The sequence below is a fragment of the Hypomesus nipponensis genome, chromosome 12, assembly GCF_054491055.1.
Source record: "Hypomesus nipponensis isolate SF chromosome 12, ASM5449105v1, whole genome shotgun sequence".
Taxonomy (NCBI): domain Eukaryota; kingdom Metazoa; phylum Chordata; class Actinopteri; order Osmeriformes; family Osmeridae; genus Hypomesus; species Hypomesus nipponensis.
The window spans coordinates 7,654,151-7,676,408 of record NC_140372.1 but is presented as its reverse complement, the minus strand read 5'-3'; the positions used below and the strand labels follow the sequence as shown (position 1 = coordinate 7,676,408).

The 22,258-nt window shown below is 41.9% G+C and overlaps 1 protein-coding gene across 1 annotated transcript; it reads left to right on the top strand.

Moving 5' to 3' along the window:
- Positions 1-2,224: 2,224 nt before the first annotated feature.
- Positions 2,225-6,619, top strand: kynu (kynureninase). The gene is made up of 13 exons (XM_084668472.1): positions 2,225-2,412; positions 2,865-2,985; positions 3,094-3,176; positions 3,386-3,447; positions 3,541-3,612; positions 3,765-3,839; positions 4,228-4,374; positions 5,012-5,110; positions 5,251-5,324; positions 5,463-5,515; positions 5,713-5,798; positions 5,984-6,214; positions 6,382-6,619. Exons 1-13 carry the CDS (start codon positions 2,244-2,246, stop codon positions 6,508-6,510), a joined length of 1,401 nt encoding a protein of 466 aa, XP_084524598.1. The 5' UTR covers positions 2,225-2,243; the 3' UTR covers positions 6,511-6,619.
- Positions 6,620-22,258: the final 15,639 nt, after the last annotated feature.

Genomic DNA, 22,258 nt, shown 5'->3' with positions numbered 1-22,258 from the left:
TGAAGGTAGACTAGAATAGCCTACATAAAGTCTATTGTCAGTGGAAATATGACACAGTTGCCGATGGTAGCGTTTTGCGACTGCATGTCTGTTATCCAGAGTGCGTATAAGTGTGTGTGTGTGAGAGAGAGAGAGAGAGAGAGAGAGAGAGAGAGAGAGAGAGAGAGAGAGAGAGAGAGAGAGAGAGAGCATCAATAAACCAAACAATATCTGAAATATAATACTGTAAACACCTTGTGAGGACCCGGCCATCTCTCCTGCTTTAAAGTGTGTCTTATTTATATTGTTTTATTGAAAGTAAATGATGAGTAACGGGATGTCTTTAGTAACTTCTATGGCTTGAACTACTTGGCTATTTAAATGCCTCTGCTGCCATCTACAGTCCTCACAAAATATCACGTGCACAGAATGAGATGACAGCACATGAACCAGAATCATCCTTTCAATTGAGAAAACAATGCAGAACATGGGCAATTCACTGAAGCCCTGTAGGCCTTGTGAATTCTGAGGTTTTCCCAGACCAACCTCGTTAGAATTGTCATGTCAGTCCTGGATCATCTGAAAAGTAACAGTTTCTGTTCAGGCCATGGCCCCCAGCTTCCAGAGGGTTAACGCCTGATGGCAGTCTTCCCCTCACAACCCCTGGCAATCCCACCAAGCCCATCTCTCAAACTCTGGAGCAAAGAACACCGGGGAACATACCCAGTCAAGACAGAGATTTTTCACTGCTGTTGTAAAATTCCATAAATGACCATTCCATATTTTTCCAATTCTGTCGGAATTGTGACCAAAATGTGTTCAGCCTTGTGTTCTATCGTGTCCCAGCGCTGTCAGAGGTCCCCCACTGCCATGGCCCCTGTTTGGTTACAAACCTAGTTTTGGAGCGGGGTGGCCAGGAGGCAGGCTCGTGAATTTCAATAAAGGTTCACAAAGAGGTTCACTGTCCGGAGGAGTATGGAGAGTGGTTGAGAAGGGCAGTCACAGCGTGCATACAACAACCTTGTAACCGGTAGATGTTGATTGGCTGAGGGAGATGGACTGCGGTGATCTTCAGAGTAAGGGCCCTCTTGACATAGCTCAAAAACACAATATACTCTGAAAGACTTCTGAAAGTTGAATAGGAAGAAGCTTCTATATATCCTCGTTATTGTGCCTCACCAGCATCCTGTATGACACAGGTGCTTTTAGTGTTGTCTATGACTGTTGTGTGTGGATGTGCTACAAATAGGCTACATGTGTTGTGAAACTCTGGCACCCCCTAGTGTATTTTATATGTGACAAAAATGTTTTTCACTCAATAGCACTCTATGATCTAATACTACAACTTGTTTCAACAGTAGGGTCAGAATGTCACTTACATTACGGTAAGGCCTCTTTAGTTCAAGTTGGAGATAGAGGATGCTTACCAACAACAGTTGCAATTAGTTCATCTATTTTATTCTCAGCTCAAGCCCACGGTCGACCGGACATGACCGTGAACTCCACTCGAAAATATGGAGCAAGATGTTTGCTTTTAGCATGTGTTCTCAAATCTATAGCTATTACAGTAAAATGGCCCGTTATGAGACACATTTTATATTAAGTCAGATACACCGACGTCTTTGCCCCCAGCTCTTTGTCGATATATCCGGCCAAAGTAGCCTGTGTGATCTATAAGTTACCGGAGGAGGTAGACTATTAATTTTTTATAAACTTTCTTGTTGGATGAAATGTTTAAAATGGTGTTTTGAGCCAATGAGTTGAAGCGACGGCCGGTGTTGTGCCATTTGTTTCTCACTTTATTTTTGATCGGCAGTAAAACGCTACTCGGACACACTGTCCGTATACTATTAGTAGTATAAGTATATATTTGACTTTTATTTGACTAAAGCGGTTATTAGCTTCACTTCCTTAGTTTAAAAGTGGAAGTAAAACGCCCAGACGAAGTGAACCGTTAGACCAAATCAAATTATTGAGGAAATAACTTGAACGGGCTACTAATCCTTAACGCATCATCTTCAGGGGGCAAAAATCACTGCCTGGAATCGTTATCTCAAAGCTCAGATAATGATTAGCTAAAATATTTACAGGGAAAGGTGAAAGACCACATTTCCAGCGTGTGCCACCTATTTTTTTGCGCGTTGGTAACAAGCGAGATTGTATTTCTTATTTGGAATAGCAAGTTACAGTAGCGTGTTCTGCACTTTTAGACCGTCTCTCAAAATAGTCTGTACAATTGTATGTTTCGGGCAATAGTTTAAGCAATGGATCCATTTATTTTTGACTGCCCCTCGGAAGTTTTCGAGCGTGTTTCTGTCTTGTTGGGCTGCAGTCCTACCTCTGAGGAAGTAGCCGCCTACCTGGACCAGCACGACGAACTACATTTTATGCGTGATAGATTTTGGATGCCCAAAATTGGCGATCTTCCGCCCTGTGAGTTATCAGTAAGAGTTTAAACCTGTGACACACTGACTGCAATGGTTAGGATATACAATTGCTCATCTCATAGTTTAGCCTACAGTGTATTGTTTGTGAGGTATGTGTCCTCCGGTACACTGTGAGAGAATGATAACATTGCCCAAACAGTGATCAGGCCCAGATACCAGTATCTGGGCTTTTTCTCTTTAGGAGCTCCTAAAGAGAAAAAAACAATGATCATTGTAGAGGGTTAGGGTGAAGATACCCATTCAAAAAGAGTTTAGTCTAGGACTAGGTTTAATCCTTGTCTGGCAAACTGGACCTGAATCAGCATATTTCAGATAGTTGGGTTGGCATGACGCTATTGTTACTTTTGTTCTCTAATGCACGACGCTGTGCATTGCACATTTTTTGGAAGGTGTTGTGAGTGTTTAGATTGCGCTAATCCACTGTACATTTTGCCATAGCCGACCTCTCCCTTGTAGATGGCTCCCAGGAATGCATTTACTTTGTGGGAAACTCACTCGGCCTTCAGCCCAAAAAAGCAAAGCAGTATATCGACGAAGAGCTGCATAAATGGGCAAAGACGTAGGTTAATCTGCCTTTAAATGAATTGTTTCTCATAACGGGCCATTTTAATAGCTATATCTTTGAGAACACGTGCTAAAATCAAACATCGTGCTCCATATTTTCAAGTGGAGTTCACGGCCATGTTCAAGGAGATCGACCGTGGGCTTGGGCTGAGAATAACATAGAAGAACTAATGGCAACTGTTGTTGGTAAGCATCCGCTATCTCTAACTTGAACCAGAGAGGCCTTAATTCTTCCGTTATGTCATGCATAGTCATGTTTTGTTTAGACTGAAGCTCAGATGAACAACTTTCAAGGTTGAACGTCGTTTTAAAATGGAATTTGCAATAAGGCAATGCTGTCCAACAAGTCCATGGTGTGCGTGCGCGCGCGCGTGTGTGTGTGTATGAGAGAATAGGTGCTAAAGCTGAGGAGGTGGCCTTGATGAATGGTTTGACAGTTAATTTGCATCTTCTATTGGTAAGTGTGTTTCGACTAAAATCCACCGCTGGTATCCAGTACAACAGACAGTGTAGACATGTATTGTACTTATTTGTCATTATTTCTTGACAGCTCTCCTTCTACAAACCCACTGCAAAACGGCACAAAATTCTAATTGAGGATAAGGCTTTTCCCTCGGATCATGTAAGCTATTTCATGAATCTCTAAGGACGTTTTTCGTTCTTTATGGAACACTGCAACATAACGTGTCCAAATCATGTGCTGAACTGTACTGTGAGCTGGGCCTTTTACGAGGCCAACATTTGTCTTCATGTCTAACCTTGTGAATTCTCCAGTATGCTGTGGAATCTCAAATCCAACTGCGAGGATATGACCCTCAGCAGAGCATGCTGCTTATGGCTCCCAGACCGGTAGGGTCAAACACATCACGCAGGTTATATAGCTAGAGTTCACTCTGTTTTTGTGTGTACTGAATGTAGCTATATAAGGTGTGGGTTTGGTAATTTCGGTAGCACCAAGCACTTTGTGATCTTCATAAAAGCTTACATAGCATGACTTTGCTTGCCTGTCAAGATTTGCATTCCATCCTAGTAAAAGGACTGCAGAAGAAATGTCAACATTCAATCGCATCATCATTCGTTATGTTTTAAATGGGTGCATCTCCATGATGTGCTCGCTTTATATGTATGTGTTGAGTAGTACAATAAATCCAACCGACCAATACATTTACATCATTGTGGTGTAGATTTTACCTAATCAGATTGGCGATGTGAAGGCTTGTTAATATCTATGTTGCAGGGCGAGGAGACTTTGAGGACTGAGGACATTCTAGACAGGATAGAGAAGGAGGGGGATTCCATTGCAGTCGTCATGTTCAGTGGAGTCCAGTACTACACTGGGCAGCTCTTTGACATGGCTTCCATCACCAAGGCTGGTCAAAGCAAGGTAAGGGCAGACTGCTGCACTCACACTTTTTTACAGTAATGATTTAAAGTGGGAAATACTGACCTTTAGTGGCCAGAGCATGGTAGAACAGATAACAATGACATTTAAAGCTGCACTGCGTAATATTATAAAGTAAATTCTAATATTAGTTCCCACAATTCTTGTCTTATCTTCTGCCCTTTCCACTTGATCGAGGTTGATTGACAGTGGTTTCACAAAATAGGCCAAGGAAGAAAGTCTGTATGCAACAAGATTGCTAAAAACATAATTGTCTGAAAAGTAGCAGGCCCCTATAAAAATGTGAAAATAGCATTCCATTGGCCCTAAGCTGTCTGTATTGCGAAACAAACATCAGATGGTCTCATTAGCTTACACAACATGTTTTTAAAATTATTTTTTACCTAATGTATCTTAAAATGTGTTAATGTCACATTCAAACAAAGTGTCTCATCAACACCCTTGAAAGTCAGTGAAATTATATTCTTGGAGATAAAAAAAAACAAGAGCTTCCCAGAGGTTCCCAGTTATACCAACACAATCACTCAGGAGACTTGATGACACATTAAGACCCCCTGGGTGTTAACTCTGTTCCTGGCCCTGGAATCTAAGATGGACCAAACTGTCATGTGTTTTCCAGGGCTGCTTTGTGGGCTTTGACTGTGCTCATGCTGTTGGAAATGCTGAGCTCAAGCTTCACAACTGGGGGGTGGACTTTGCCTGCTGGTGTTCCTACAAGGCAAGCCATGGATTGTTACAGGGAAAAGCCAAAAGGCATTTGACCTGGGCAGAAACTTTTGACGACTGGTATAGCCTTACAACAGTGCATACAAGATTATTTGCAAACATACTGCTCATTTGGTTTGTGTTGTTGTGCAGTATGTGAATTCTGGAGCAGGGGGATTGGCAGGATGTTTTATCCACGAGAAGCACAAACAGACCATCAAACCTGCGTGAGTTAACCTGCAGCTAGTCTTAAAGTAGTTAGACATGTCATTGTTTGGGCTCTAACTATTGTGTAAGATGTAAGAATTGTTGCCTTTTCCCTGCTTGAAACCATGACCATTAATTACTTTTTTTTTTTATCTTAGGCTTTTAGGATGGTGGGGACATGACTTGAAAACACGATTCCAGATGAATAATGGTATGAGCTTTATTCTGCATGTTCAGAAATATAAATGTCAATTAGAATGCACATTTAAAAAAATATGACTCTTGTCGGATAAAGGTCTTTACTTTTCTTAGTTCTTAGCAGGATACATACTGCCATGTTTTGGTATATTTGAGTATGACATAGATTTAGTTTGGTCATGTATTTACTAATAATGTGTCTTTTCACAGAAATGGACCTTCTACCAGGGGTCAGTGGCTTCAGGCTATCTAACCAACCTATTTTACTAGTTTGCCCACTGCAAGCTAGTTTAGAGGTAAGACTTAAAAAATAAATGTAAAGTGTTTATTTATTTCTGTTTTAGCATGTGTTTGTCACATTAATTATATTCCATACTATATGACCAGTTTTATTAGTATGATGACTATAATACATTTGTGTACGTTATCATTACCAATGTTCAATTCTTGCTTTTCTCTTTTCTTGCTTTCACAATACAAGGTTTTTAACATGACCAGTATGAAAGCTCTGCGCAAAAAGTCTATCCTGTTGACGGGTTACCTGGAGTACCTAATCAAACATTACTACGTCAGGGATGAGACCAACCCTCACAAGCCCTACGTCCACATCATCACCCCGTCCAACCCTGAGGAGCGTGGCTGCCAGCTGTCCCTCTCCTTCTCTGTACCCATCAGAGCTATCTTCCAAGAACTGGAAAAACGTGGCGTTGCTGTGAGTAGCTCTCAGTACCTTCATACTCATAATATCTGTCAATAGATTTGTACGACCTCGCTATTCATATACTGCTAGTGGAACCCCTGGCGGCCAACGTATTCCATCTTGACGTGAGTCCTGTTCTTCCCTCCACGTGACACCTGGATTCCACTGCGCGTGTCAAGTGTGACATGAGGGAACCCAGTGTGCTGCGCGTGGCCCCGGTGCCACTCTACAACTCTTTCAGCGATGTCCAACGCTTCATCAGCGTTCTGGGATCCTCCATGGCAGCCAGCAAGGAGCAGCAGAGCTGAAGGGAGCAGTGTGTCAGGTTCACGGTGTCAGAAAACATCGCCCACTTTCTATCTCAATTGTAACGTTGTGGCTTTTAAAGAAATTAAAGTCCATGTTCTTGGTCTCGAATTAATGGACATATGAATAACTTGGTTCTAAACTGTGGGGATAACACTGATTGCTTTGTAAAAGAGGTAACTGTAGGTGCACTTGGTTAGATTGCTCATGCAGGTTTTTCCTTACAATGTGAGGATGCACATTTTGGGTAATCAGCACATTTATCAAATTGTCATCATGACATCACGTTACACAAACTTTACTGAAGTCTTTATGGAATAAACAGGGTATTTGACTTGTGATTCTTTTGTCCCAGGCTGGGTGTAGCCATTCATATTTAGTGCTTTTATTATCCCTCGTATATATCGGGTGAAGCTGCAGATAGCACAGCATGGGGCTGCAAATGGCATGATTGGAAATCTGATGAGTGATCCATCTCCTCTAAGATTACACACCTCAGTGACCAGCGGTCCTCTCCTACCAATTAACACCTACTTTATTACATGTTGGGTTGTTCCTAATGTTCCTGCGTGTTTATGCACTATTACCTTGACGGATTCCTTTTCCACAATTAGACATAATTGGCATATCAATATGCAAAAGCTAAATGGATTAACCTTCTTTAAAACTAATGAGCACCTCCATAGCCAGCTGGGGAATGGACCACAATTTGCATTTGTCATTTTTAGGGTGATACGGAAATAAATTATTCAAAAGACACTAGATATTTTCTTTTCTTGGACGATTAAACCTTAATACGGTTGATTTATGAGATAATGTTCAGTGACTCTTTTAGTAACAGCTAAGAGCATAAACAAAAACCAAAGATTCACACAGTAGTATTTGAAACTTAATCTGTGAAGTGTAGCGCTACAATTCTATTAAATTAATGTTTTACGACGTGACCATAGAAGCCTGTATTTGTGTTCTCTTATTGTATTGTTTGGATCCAGCTATAGTGATAAGGACGCTTAGAGGGAGTGTGGACCGTGCTCAATACCGCCTAACCCCGATTCAATTTCCATGCATGCATTTCCAAAGTCTTTGTAATTTAATCACAGACAGCAGCTTGGTGGTGCTGGGTTTGCTCGCTGCCAATGACTGATTTGTGGGTGTTCCAGCACACATCCTGAAAATCCAGGAGGACTCATTGATTTGCGTTCTTTGCCAGTTTCCCGTATAGAGGGGAGGGGGGAAGGGGGCTGCATGTCAGCTGAATTGCCATCAGCAGAGGGTCTTGTTAAACATCTGGCCTTTGACACCAGCCAGACTCCAACACCAGCTTGGGAGGAGCGATTCAGCTACTGTGCCAAAACTTCCACAACATCTGACGGCCTGCTTAAGTAACACTACTGTAGCGATGTATGAGTGAATCTGGAGACTGTTATTATTCTGGAACTGAAGCAGAAACTTCTGCTGAACAGGAAGTGGAGTAGATAACGCATCCAAAACTACAGTGTTAAAAAGGATAGTATGGAAATGTTTGGGAAGATGTCCATTTCCACTCACATTTCCCTGAGAAATAATGATTTCAGACATTTTTGACTACTTCCTCAGTGTGAGGTGCTTTCATTTAGTCACTCTCGTTAAATGTCCTCGTCTCTCTCTCTCTCTCTCCATTTCTATGTTGTGTGCAAGGACATGTTAAACTTAGCTCTTCAGCCTTAGGCGCTGAGCAGTGGAGGAGTCTGCAGGTAATAGGAATTGAGAGCTGCACGCATCAAATTTAATTACCTTAAATAGCACCCCCCTCAGGCTTATTTCCACACTTCACGTCTCTCTGATTTGACAGTTGGAAAAGGTAGCTCCAGATGCGAGGTATGGGACTTTCATCCTATTAATTAATTGTAAGGGAACCAAACCATGACTGTGACAGACGGTGACAGACCTTAAGTGACCATTCCCTCTGGCAGGTCTCTGATGACCTTGACTACATGAACTACATGTTTTTGGATTAAGTTCTTTACTTTTGTGTTTGTTTTGACACTGCTAGTCAAACTGCTCACAATGGTACTTTTAGAACTCACCTTATCATAATCCTGTGAATGGATGAGTAACCGTTTCCCAATTCTGATTGTTTAACTTCTTTGGTATCTCACAGGTGTATAAACTTACAGTACATACAATTAGTTTATTTCATTTGTTTCAAAATCAGAATCAGAAAGAACTTTATCAACACAGTGTGCTTACACACAAGAAATTTGATTTGGGTTACAGGACACCAAATCATATTTACACTGTACAATAGCTATGTTATGTACCCATAGAAATGGCATCGTACAACTATATTCTGTATTTCCCAGGTAAAAACACAAAGGAAATTGGTTGATTAATATTGTAAAGTACACCTTGAACAGCAATGTACATGCCCTTATGAGGTACATATTAGTCTGTGTTTTGCATACAAATTTGAAATAGTTTCAAGCTGGCTTGAATCCAAGAAAAAATTGACAATAACTTCTAGTTATCAAAGGTTTTCATCAAAGGCTGTACACTTTGGATAAAGGGCTTGTTTTCAGAAATCCAAGTTTGAAAATTGCCTTCATGAATAAGAGAAAATGAATCTCAATTGTGGGACCAAAAGAAAAATGTGAAATATTAGGCAATATGGAAAGGAGTGCCTAAGAAAGAAAAGGTTTTTTATGTTTTCAAACGATTTCAATCCCAAATCAGATACTATAACCTTGTTAGCATCTGAGCTTATTTCCATATTAACAACCCCTTCAGAACCTTCAAAGTGATGAATAATTGACAACAAATGAAATGTTTTGATTGTCGTCGCCACAAAGCATGTTTAATGTTTCATATGTTGCTTCCTAGCTAATTATGCAGATGACACATTTGTCAGACCCCCATTCTCGGTTGGTACCATGATTTCAGAGAGTGAATGAGAGGCAGGCTATCCACATTGTAATTAACTACTGGGGGATGCTCAATGACCTGCAAGGGAGTCAAATGACTGCCAATTCAGGCATTGTTTAGCCACAGAAATATTGGGTAATTAAAATCCTTAAACAAGAAAGGATGCATTGTTGTGCTTATTTCTTAATAGGTAGGGACCAGGTTCATGACTCATACTTGCAACATGACCCATGGTCAATTTATGATGATCACAGCCATTTTTCTTGTCATGACAGCAAACTTTGGATCCATAAAATGGATAATCTTTCATTGTCTGTCAAGTGTTCCACACTATCATATGTAGACAGAGCACAAAGAGTGGCACACCGTCCATATACCTTGCCAAGACTAGAGATACATTCACTAATATGAAGTGACAGGGATTGTCAGTGAGAAGGAGAGAGGGCTTGAGGTGTATACTATATGTGGGTGCATATGCACGCTCGTTTGGGGGACGGTGTGTATGCGTGTGTGTTTGTGAGGGTGTGTTTGTGGCAGATGACAGTCAGTGCCTGTACAGGTCTGAGTATCCTGAAGACACTGTCAGGAAGGATTGATTTTTCACTTTTCCGATCCATGTAAGCATTCCTGTAATACAGCTGACCCCCGAGATGCGTTACCTTGTCATTTTGAGACACAGATCAAAGTAAAGATGAGCTGGAAATAGCCAGGCTCTGACCTTGAACTAGCTGGAGAAGAGAGAAGTGACAGGGACCTCAGCACACACAGACAGACACAAGCACTGAGCAGCAAACTATATCCAGTTCAAGGTATGTTCATGTTGGGAACAGTAGAGGGCAGAGCAACACTGTGGAAAGAGGGAGACATATTTGGCTGACCACAAACACATTCTTTTAGCTCAGTGCATTTCTCTAGGACTACGGTGGGTGATGGTTCAGAGCGTCACTTATACACTAACTGTAAAATGCATTTCAAAAGCAAACTGAAATTGAGTGTACTCTATCTTTTGTTGTGGATTTTATTTCGCCATGGATACAAATGTTATGTTAAAATAAAAACATAAAAACTGATCATGTACAGATGATTGTATTTCGCTATCATGAGGAGAGTGGTTTAGCTTGAACAACTAAATGCCAGTGGTATTACCCACCGCCATCATTAGATGTTTGATATAACTAGAATTCTAGTGAACAAGTTAAGGAACATAAGCACAGGACTAAAGAAAAGAGCTTTGTGATAAAAAAAAATAAAAATTGGTAGCATTACACACTGTTTTAAAATTTATTGAGTTTTTACTGTGGAACTAAGTAAGGAGCACATATGAATGGCAACACAGGATTCTTTTTTCCAGTATGTAGAGGAGAACAAAAGCCTATTATTTGTGTTTTTACTTTAATAGTAGCTCAGATGTGGCCCATTACAGGCCAGATACATCTTATATAGTTTGGTGTTGCTCGAACCGGCCTAGTTCAGCTCAGAACATGAGCATGTGCCACGGCCCCAGCTGTGGTGGAGTCTCTCTCTCTCTCTCTCTCTCTCTCTCTCTCTCTCTCTCTCTCTCTCTCTCTCTCTCTCTCTCTCTCTCTCTCTCTCCCTCTCCCTCTCCCTCTCCCTCTCCGTGAGATATTTGGTTCATTATAGTTCCCTGGGGGTGATGCCTCCTGTGAAAAAGGATTCTTGCCAGGCCTTTGCTTGCACTGTGGAGAGACTGTAGGACTCTATTTGGCAGTTGCACAAACACTCGCCGAAAGACAACAGCTCTACGAGGGGAGCTCGTGTTCCTGCTATGTGGGTGGTGCGGGAGTTGGGGGGGGGGAGCATTCTCATGTTAGGAAGGACAAACATGGAGGTGCTCTAAACGCTGACATGCTCCGTGGATGATGCAGTCGTTAGAGGTCTCTGAACATGGCGGTTATAACGGCAGAACTCATGCTGTCATGAAATGTTGATGGTGGCCCCTGTGACACCCCTGACGTAGGGCATCAAGTTTGGGATCACTCTGTGTCAAACAAAGGGTTATCGTCCCTGTACATATGCTTTTTCTTTTTCTGTTTTCTATTCCGTAGGTGTAGTTCTCTGGAAACAAATACTTACAGCTCTTCAGGCTGAGGGAGACAACTTTTTTATTTTATTTCTCCAGCACAATTACGCTGCATGTCTCTAATGTTTGAGATGCTTGGGCCCTCTGCAGATTTTTGGGGGGTTTGGAGCTCATAAATAATTCACAGAAAGAAGCTTGGAAATGTGTGTGTGTGTGTGTGTGTGTATCTCACAGCTGCTGATTTCCAGCCCATTGTTTGTTTGCTGTTCCACAGAGCAAGATAGAGTCTTTGACTATCACTTTGTACAACAGACGACACACACTAAACATCCCCTTCCTGACAGCGATACACATCATTACGAGACACCCTCTCACCCACTGTCCACTAAAGGTTACAAGCTGTCATCATCTTTCATTTGATCATACCAGAGATTCCGAATGTTCTTAATGTCATGTAGATTCTGTGTGTTCAGATTCATACTGTTATACCATCTCTGAGTTTATTCCTTTTGCTTGAACAGATGATGGCGTAATGTGTTCAGACATGTATTTGCTATGATGTTGAAAATCTTCATATTTTTTTTACTTTAACTAGTGCAACTTTGACACTTAATACATATTTTATGGGCATTTCCTCCAGTTATTTTTGTCAAAAAAACTCTAGGAATCTTGCCTAATCTTGACTGAATTTATATTTTAAAGTAGTGCGAGGGCACTTATTTATACAGGGTAGAAGATTAGAGTCAGGCACCTGGTTGGTGGTGTGGAGTGGGGGGCTTTGTTTGCAACCTAACCCCTGCGGCCCAAGTCATCCCCTCCCAGACAGGTGGATAGTTCACCTCAAAATCCCTCATCCCACCGCCCTCTTGTGCCTTCACAGTACCCCTGACACAGGCAGCCAAGCCTTGCAGTGTAAGAATAACCCCATCTTACTGTAACTGTCGGCATAGACACCGACAGGAGCTGGGTTGGGGGGGGGGGTATGGGGAGGGGGGTGTGGGGAGGGGGGTTGGTATGGGGGGGGGGGGGGGGGGTATGGGGAAATCAAATCCACTTCCTTTCTAGCTTCCCCAGCCTGACCTATTTTGTGCAGGGATCTCTTACCAGAAAGATTAGGGCTGTTTAATGGTAGGTGACACAGCAGTGTCCTGCAGTGTTTTCCTTTCTTAATCCTTAGCATCTTTGGTAAAAGAGCTTTCAGAAGAAATATTGTGGTTTTTGGCATCCACCCCTTGAGGGAATATAAGATTGTCAGAGTGCATTTTTCTGTGCTCGGGAGCTATTCCTCAGGAGAGCAGTAAGGGCTTCACCCCTCAGTGAGTTAGGTAAGCAGTGATCGTTTCCCCAAATAATTCCACCTAAAGCTCTTTGGAAATTACAGAATGTTTCTTGTATATTACTCTGTCACCTTGCCTCAAACATCCCTGTAAACATCATAAAGTGCAGCCCACTGACGCATCTGTTTCTGAGCAGTGGGGAGGAGGACATCCTGGGGCTGTCTGGTGCCACCCTCAGACCTCAGACTCAGCTCTGTGGCCAGAGGATGTTTAGTTTCTTCTGGCTTGTGAACGTGAATCCGACTGTGCCTCTGAATTGAATGACCACAGTGGTTTGAGGCATAATGACAGAAAGCACATAGTACTTTACAGTCGGCTGTGTAAACAAAATCTCCAATGAAACCAAGGACTCTGTGCTCTTTAGTGTAATGTCTAATGCATCAGAAGGGACAAAATGTGAAAGACACCTATTTTAAAGTAAAAAAATAATAAAATCTAAAAACAATGGGAAGGTATTTCAACATAGTATGCTGTGTGCATCAAAATCATGACTGAGGACAGGACTCAAAAGCAGCAGCAACTGAAACAGCAGTCAGACAAATAATTTTATTTTTCAGTGTTAGATAAGGGGTTGAACTTCTCCAGGGTTTGTGTGTGTGTGTGTGGGGGGGGGGAGCTACTGAAACAGTAAATGTTATATCAACTTTCGGCATTGGCAGCTAATTGAGGCTGGGTGTGGTTAGATATATCACTTTGTTATTTCTACTTATTGTTTGCAGTGTGGTGGATTCTAATGGGAGCTTATCCTTAGACAAGGTCCATGGGACTGTCTGCTAATTCTTTGTTATTCAACACTCTATATTTCTTTCTCAGTCCAGAAAATATGTACTCTTGGGTGGACAGATTTGAGGCAAGTATATCAGTATTTTTATTGAGGGACTTTTTGCACATCAGGAGTGAAAGGTATAGCGTTAATTAAAGTTTTCAAAGCACGCTCGCAACTCTAAGCAGTGTTTGTGTTTCAAAGCTTTCTAAATTCCTGACTTATGTTATCCTCGGCCAAAAAAGACCTTGAGGTTTTTTTCTTCTTATGCACATTCTTGGTAGTGTCTGTCCTATCTTCTTGAGAGGGTAAAATGTTATAATCTCGTCCCCAGTAGCCTTAAGCCCTGTATCTGGTGTGCGTACACTTTTGTTCATCATACAGTAATCCTAGCACCCAGCATGGGGAGGTCATGTTTGTCAAATGTAGTGAAGTGAACATGAAAATTTCCCTGGCTTAATTTAGAATTAAAAATGCATGCGATTTTGAACTTTAGATCTCCAGAGAGAGGCGTAAACAAGTATGAAATTAAGTGTCTTTTGAAATGCTAGGCAGGGACGTGAATCGAATTGAGACTCACACATTATTCACGTTTACGGCCTTCAGTGGAATGTGCAAGCAGGGCAGTGAGAGTGGCCTCTTGAGTTATATCACTGGGAGAATGAGTCCTTATTGACCAAAAACAAATGATTGGTAAACTGATGGAAGCTTTGGATTAGGGAGTGTTCAAAAGAACCCATTCACACCATCTACCTCATTGTGTATATGCAGAAAAGGAGGAACATGTTTTGGTGTGTTCTTAAAATGTGGTTAAATAATATTTTACTTGGGAGTCAGGGGGCTGAGCGGTTAGGGAATCGGGCTAGTAATCAGGAGGTTGCTGGTTCAAGTCCCAGCCGTGCCAAATGACGTTGTGTCCTTGGGCAAGGCACTTCACCCTACTTGCCCTCAGGGAAATGTCCCTGTACTTCCTGTAAGTCACTCTGGATAAGAGTGTCTGCTAAATGACTAAATGTAAATGTAATGTAAATATACTTGGTCTGAAGATAACCAATGAAAGGGGCACTGCTCATAAACTTGAAAAGAATAACGTACTGAATTCTTTCTGAATCAGCCTGCCAAAACATTTGAAATTAGCCTGCAAAAATATTTGAAATTAGGCTCTAATGTTTGAACTGTTACATTAGCCAATGCTTATATTAGAACATTTGGGAAAGAGATGGTTTATGTATGTAACAGCAGAGGGTTCCTAAATTATGACTTGGTTGTTTTCAAGAGTTCATGTGTCTAAAGTCTAAATGGGAGCATGACTGCAGTCCTTGGAGTCTCAGTGTTTATTGTTTGCACTTGCAGTTTCCTTATTAGAGGAAGACAAGTTTGTCCCTCCTTAATAGTAGGTTACTCAGCGGTCACTACCCCAGGGAAAAGACAATACTTCCTAGGCCCTGGAGGCCAGACTGTTTTACCCTCAGAAGTAGCAGAGAAAATCTGCATTGTAATAGGAGATTAATATGAACTGTTTCCCTTATTTAGCAATCCACATCCAAACCTCAGACAAAGTTGCAGTTATTTTGAGTTTGTTATTTAAGTTGTAACTCTACTTTAGAGTATGAGTATGAGTACATACTGCAGTGCAGTACATACATGGGTTCACATAGTTGTTGTTTAAACCAAACTGTAAGCTTACTGCCATGGCCAGGACTGAGCCCAGATTATGTTGGCCTCCTGCCGTCATTTTTCGAATGGTCGGTACCCTCCCAGTGAAGAATGGAAGAGGGCAGGAAACTGCTGCTTTTATCAGACAAATTATTCACAAGCAGCAGATATGGACAGGACAGATTCTATCAAACTGGATTGGATTTAATCATTTCCTTCCCAAGATGAATGGATCTAGATACAGAGCTTATTGTCTGTAACCCTTTAAAGACCTCTGTGATTATGATTTATAATCCATTTAGCATTTTGGCTTCCCTGAACACATGTTCACTTTCCAACACAGCCCAGTCCACCTTTCTAATGATGTTTATCGCTTTTTTTATTATCTTTTTTTTTGTTTGTTTGTTATTAGGCGTTGGAAAAGAGCTCTCTCAAAGCCTGCACAAAACTCTACAGTTGAGAGAGTTGAGGAAGCACCGTGCGCTGTTGAAGCCGTGTCAGGTAATTTCACAGTCGCACACCCGTGCAGTCATGTTCCCCCTGAAGCCATGAACAAATTCATTACCTGTCTCTGCTGTCGAGAGAGAGAAGGGGGGGTGGGGGGAGGAGGAGACACCTTCTGGAAACGCTAGCGTTAAACAAGCTATTTAGGGGAGATATGTCTCCTAAACGCCGCAGTGAAAACAGACAGTAATGCTGGGCTTAGAGTGAAACGGTTCATCCTTATCCAGGGGCTATCCACCGAGAAGGGAAAGGGACAAGTGTGGAGGGAGGGACTGGGGGATGAGAGAGGGGAAAAAAAGATCCGTTGTGACAGACCTGGGTATCCTCACACAGAAGCTAACCCGGGGAGGCAGCCCAACTCACCTTGTAGCAAGAGAACACTCCAAAACATCCCAGGCTCACCTCTGTGGGCAGGCAGGGACGAGGAGAGTGAGCCCGCGAGCTGTCTGCCATGACATTGCGGGCTGGGAGAAACAAGGGGCCAGGCGTCTGACAACGTGTCCCCCTCAACCTCCCTGCTGTGTGGGAGCTGTCAGGGGTGGGCTGGACCTGCCAGCCTGCATCTGCCTGACAGGCGACTGGGAAGGTGCACTGCAAGCGCACGTCACAATCAATAACCCCTACCGTGGCCGACGGGCCGGGGACATTCCTCCACAACATCATCCACCACTACCACCCTGTTTTTGTACGGGGGACTGGGGCTCAGGGCTCCGTATATGTGTGTGCGTTACAGTGTGTGTGTGTGTGTTTGTTTGTGTCACCGTGAGCAGGGCACTTGTCACCTAACACACATAGTCATGTACGCTTACTGAGATTTGTAAACCTAGGAGAAGAAAAAAAGAACGTGCATGAGAAGCGCACGCATGCATGAAAAGCTGTTTAGGTGTTGTTCACAACACGAGGTGAGTCAATACTCTGCTGTGGTGCTGAGAAGAGGTAGCAGGGGAGTCGAGGCATATGCTAAAATGTTGAACACCGCTGTTCGAGTGCTAGCTCGATCGTTCGGAAACACTCACTGGGACGCGCAGCCATTTAGATGGGTCACCGTGAAAGGGGAGCATGGAGGGATGGGGAGGGCATGAATGATCAATCACCTCTGTGCTTACAGTCAACAACCTCGCTTACATGTCCCGTATGTAGATCCGTTACAGTCATTCCCAGAAAAGTGAGGATATCAACCTGGGTGTCTGCAAGACATGTATTCCTGGCACATCCACACTATGCTGCCAGGGTAAACAGATATAATAAGTTCCCTCGTTCGTAAGATGAGAGAATGTCAATGGGGCTGACACTGAAGCTCTGACCACAGATCGATATCTGACATTACATTTTGGCATGTCAAGCCGCTTCAGTCTTAAGTATGAAGTTTTGCATTACCGAGGAAGGCCTGCTATTTCTTCCTTTTGGGATCATACATATTTGTGTTTGCTAATGCCACTGATGTTTTCTAGGGGTTATTACCCGCAACACTCAGGGCATTAGCACCTCATAAGAGGTTCTCTCTAAATAAATGAAGCTCATTTCACTCACAGACTATATGGTATTAGATTTTCTTAATATGTAATCTAAATTCAAGGTTTGAACTCCATATACATAAAACTGGCTGAAATTGGTCTTCTCTGGTGTGAGACACAAATCTGAGACACCGAATGAGGTGCAGACAACATCTTCCGGAACATGGACCGCATGCAGGATCAATAGCCATGTCCAGGTCCCGCTTTGAATCGTCACATAGTGATTAAGTTGACAACGCGAATGGTGGCCTCCGTAGGTTCCTCCCTTTCTGGTGCTGTCAGATTCCAAACTGGCAAATTAGCTGGCTTTGATACCAAGGTTTGGAGCTCATCTCTTTCCCAAAGCCAATCAGAATGTTTACCAGTATGGTGAGAAGTTTAAGTATATGATTTTAATCCGCTGGGCTGTGATGTGGCCCTGTCGGCGGAGAGGGGGGCCATCCTCGATGAGCTCGCCACGCTTTTAATGAAGCACGGAGCAATTATCAAAGCCTCCCCTCTATTGATCTCTCCTTAGTGAAAGGTCCACCAGCCGCACGTTTTAAGTCACTTTCTGCCCTGTTCATTATGGGGACCAGGCACCATGAAACATGTGGCAAGCCCTAGTCTTCTGCCCACGCTCATTTCTGCCTGTTTCCTTCCAGTCTATAGGACAGTACATACCGTGCAGCGGGGGAAAGGATGGCTGCTCATGATGGGTTTGTGTGGTTTTTACAAGTGTGCACACAGACACACACACACCTACACACATACACAGGCACACATGCACACAGGCACACAGGCACACATGCACACAGGAACATGTGCAAGCAGAAAATATAACTTTACTTTGGAAATGCTGAAATAATTGGTGAAAGCTTGAGATGAACTCACGTACGTAGTCTTTGGAATCTTTCTGAGAAATAAGGGCTGTCTGTTAACTGGCAGACTGTATAACGGAGGTGCTGCAAACAAGATTTGTAGATACATATATAGTAGATGATATTAGGAAACCTGCCTCGAAGCAGGAACCATGATGGTCATGCTGTTCTAGTTTACGGTAATATTTACCTTACTCTCTCAATTTTTGTATCACCACCTGTCAGAAACTCATTTATGAAGTAACTGGTGCTCTGCTTCCCGCCAAAACAATGCCAAAGCTGTGAATATATGTGTTATATTTATACAGAAAGAAATATAAATATTTGAGCATAGTCCTATGGAGTTTTTAGTGTAAATTAGACAGTTCAATCATGTTGTACACAACCTCAATTGTTACCTTTATGAAATCATGGATGGTATTTATTTTAGGATCAGAGTGAGTGATATCAACCTCAATGCTGTTTGCAATATTAGTGAGCAAAATCTAAAGAGCCCCAGCTGAACTCAAGGGCATGTATACACAGTTTATACGAAAATCCTGTTTATATTGCAAAAGTAGTGTATTTTCTACGCTTTTTCCTGGTGTTTATTTAATTCTAAAATATTTCCCATTGCCTCACAGCAAAGCTGGGTTGTCCAAGCAGTCTTATAAATCACAAACCTCCAGGTCACAGGCCTTTCAACAGAATGCATGACTGCAAATGGATTTATGAAGCATTGTATCAAATTCATATTTATGGCTTGTTTTGATGTTGACATAGTGAAATTCTTTGGGGATTTTTCTGCAGGATTATGTACATCAGTGTTTTTATTGATTGGTCGCTTTTAAATAATTCTGGAAGGCTCTGTGAAATGTGTACCACATGACAACGCTGTAGCAGGTTTCTCATGTACTGTAACTCTATCTTTGAAAATAGGCAATTATCAATTATCATCACTAAATCTATCACTGTACCAACTGTCAGCTGTGGTTTTCAAGTACCAGAATGCATATGGTTTTGGAATGTATAGAGCCCTCTCATCTCTATAATATTTCCCTGAGCTACATGTCTTTATGACTTCCGCCTACATCTGTAATGTCAGCACCCAAAATGAAAAGAAACCAAAACTTTAAAGAATAATTTTTCAGTCATATCATTAATCAAATTGCTTAGAATACAAATCATGGGGTGTGACAGAGCTGCTTTTCTTTATTTTTTTATTTTTTTAACTCTGCAGGTTTTTTTTTTTTGCTACTTCTTTAAGTGCAAGGTTAAATTATCACAGAGAACATATCAAAATGACAATATGAGCTGGCATACAAACCATTGTTTCATTTTAAAGAGCTAAGATCAAAATAACAGAAGAAAACATATTTCAGTAAGTGTTCGGATTGTACATTTTCTTTGGATGTGTGTTGTGGAATTTTAATTTCATGGGAGATTACAGCTCAAGAGAAGAAATTATTCATTATAAATAATATCGAAGTGTGCATTATGTTTTGAGGAACAAAAATATTTTTTGTGACATTGCAGGGTTTTACTGAATTAAATTATGTTTCATAAAAAATGATTCTGTACAGATTGTTGAACATAAAGAACAAACCTATTTGTTTATATGTTGTAAAAAGTGGTGTATCTAATTCAGAATACTTTAAAGATACAATGTCTACCATGAGAAAAATGAATTCTCTCTCTAGGTATATCACAATTTTCCTTTATTTTAATGAACCATAAACAGGGACAACTATAAAAGGTTATGGGGCTTTCAGATGGCACCTAAGTGGAGTATCACATAACCAGTATGTCTTTTTATGGGTTAACAGTTTATTCTTTTTTTTTTGGGGGGGGGGGGGGGAAACTACACCAAACCACAGTGGCTTCAATAAATACAGTACTTTGTGAATTGTGAGTGTAACTTGTATCCAAGTGCCTGTGGTCTTCCTGTTTATTTGTACTGCTGGGCAGGTTTATAGTGAGGTAGGTCTGAGGACTGCAGCTGAGCGAGTGTAAACACTCGTCCTGGGACCAAAAGCAAAAATGGATATTCTTTCTCAAGAGGGATTTCACTGCCCATTGTTTTTATCAAAGAGTGAACCTCTTTAAAACATTGGACACTCTCTCATGCTCTCTTGTACTGCCTAAAAAGTGTTTTGTATATGTCTATTGACAAAATATTCCTGTGTTATGGCATGTGTATACTGAGAGCCATGTAAACTAAAGAAACACTAGCACATTGGCAGTAACATCAACATTTTAAGACAGTGTTCCCTGAAAGCCTCTCTGGATATTGGAAATAGAGTTCAAACAAAACATTGAAATATAACCTGAGTGTATACTCTGACTGTATACCTCACAGGCTGGTGTCATTCCAGAGAATCTTCTCAGGCGTGCTTCGAGTATGTTAAACTCAGGAAAGAGGTCATCCCACAGACAAACAGGGTCTCGCCAGCTTTGCACAGCTCTGAAGCTCCTCAAACTGTCTTGCACTCACAAGCTGCAAAGAGAGTCATCGGGAGCGACAGCGCCTCCAAAATGGAGGTTGGTCATCAGCGGATGGCGGTCGGGACCAGCCTTTACGTCTGTATCCAGCAACAAACATGCCACGTCTGTACAGGGCTAGGATGCTGTTTGAGTGTGCCTCTATGTGAAAGCCACTCTAGGCTGCCTGTGCACTTTGACCCGTGGTTGTGTCCTAGAGGCTGGGCCGTCACTGTGCTCAGGGATAGGGGCTTGCCAGCAGTGTGGGATTAGGAACCAAGCCAGGGTCGGGGGGGTTACATGTCCTAAAAGCAAACTGTAACCTACTTTCCCCTTCAACACAAGGTCCCCGACTGAAGTTGTGGTTAGGGGAAACTCCAAGGTTTTCTCTTGCGCCATGTCAATACAAAATAAACATCAGTACGTTGACCTCTAAAAAAGTTGCTGGTTCAAGGGTACAGTTTTAAACACATACAGTGCCTATGATAAAGAAATACCCAGTTTGGAATCATTGCGAAACAGCAACACTAGCATATAGTGTTTTGTTGTGACACTTATAAGAAATGGTTCATGAATAATTTACTTGATCATAAACTACATAACTCACTCCCTAAGGCAAGGTATCCTAAGGCATCAAGGGGAATTGGAAAACAGTTCATACTTTACTCTCTGCCTTGACACTACCAGGCCATTCTCCTATCAGTCATGAACTACACTGCTCTGTGTCTTTGTCCTTCCAAGACCCACTGTGGTACACAGTAAACCCTGCCCAGCACACTGCTGGCTGTCGAGCTTTTACAGCGCTAGCACCATGAGTTTAGAAGACACTTAGCCCTGTAGCAGTAAGACAAGATCTCTTCCACTTAGGATCTCATCCATTTGGTGTATTATTTCCAGGGTCGGGGAGATATTATATGGTACAGAGTTTCAGGTTTACTGCAGGACCCAGCACCAGTCCTCCGTTTGGCTTGGAGGACTTTCCCCTGCGTAGGGGAAGGTTACCCTGAAAGACTGGCCAAAGAAAAATATGTCTTGGAGCCTATTTCTTTACTTCTTTTAAGCGAAAATATACAGATTAACAGAGCATCAGTAATCACGTTAGGGCTGATGGTAAATTCCCATCAAACTAATCTCCCTACTACTTGCTCATTGATGTATATCATGGCCATCTGATAGTGCCTCTGGCTAGTCGTGGATTCCCTCTTCTCTTCTCCCCTCCCATTTCTTTAACTTATTTTGATTTGTTGAATATTACATCCGTTTTTACACATTTCTACATACTGTACAAATGTGTGTGGAATCATGTAGTTACTGCACAGACTAAACCATGGGAAATTCATGACTTCCGTCATGGAAGGTCACACAGTTGCAATATAGAACAATTGTTAATATTCTACATACACTGCATGTGCTTTCTTAACAATGTACTATAGGTTGAGGAACGGTGTACTGTAGAATGCAGTCCAACAGTGTGGTTTATTCATCAAGCTTTGAGGAGGAGAATTAAGTCTCCTGGAACACTGTAGGAAATGAAGCGAGCAGAGATAAGGGTGTATGGTCCAGTAGGAGCATACTATAGCAGTGGAATCTGACAATGAACAATCTCCAAGGCTACGATCGAAAAGTAACAGGAGGGCACTCCCCAGGAGTCAAGCATTTCATCAGAAACTTGCTGGATAATTTTGTACAAACTTTCATGCTCAGCATGTTGCTT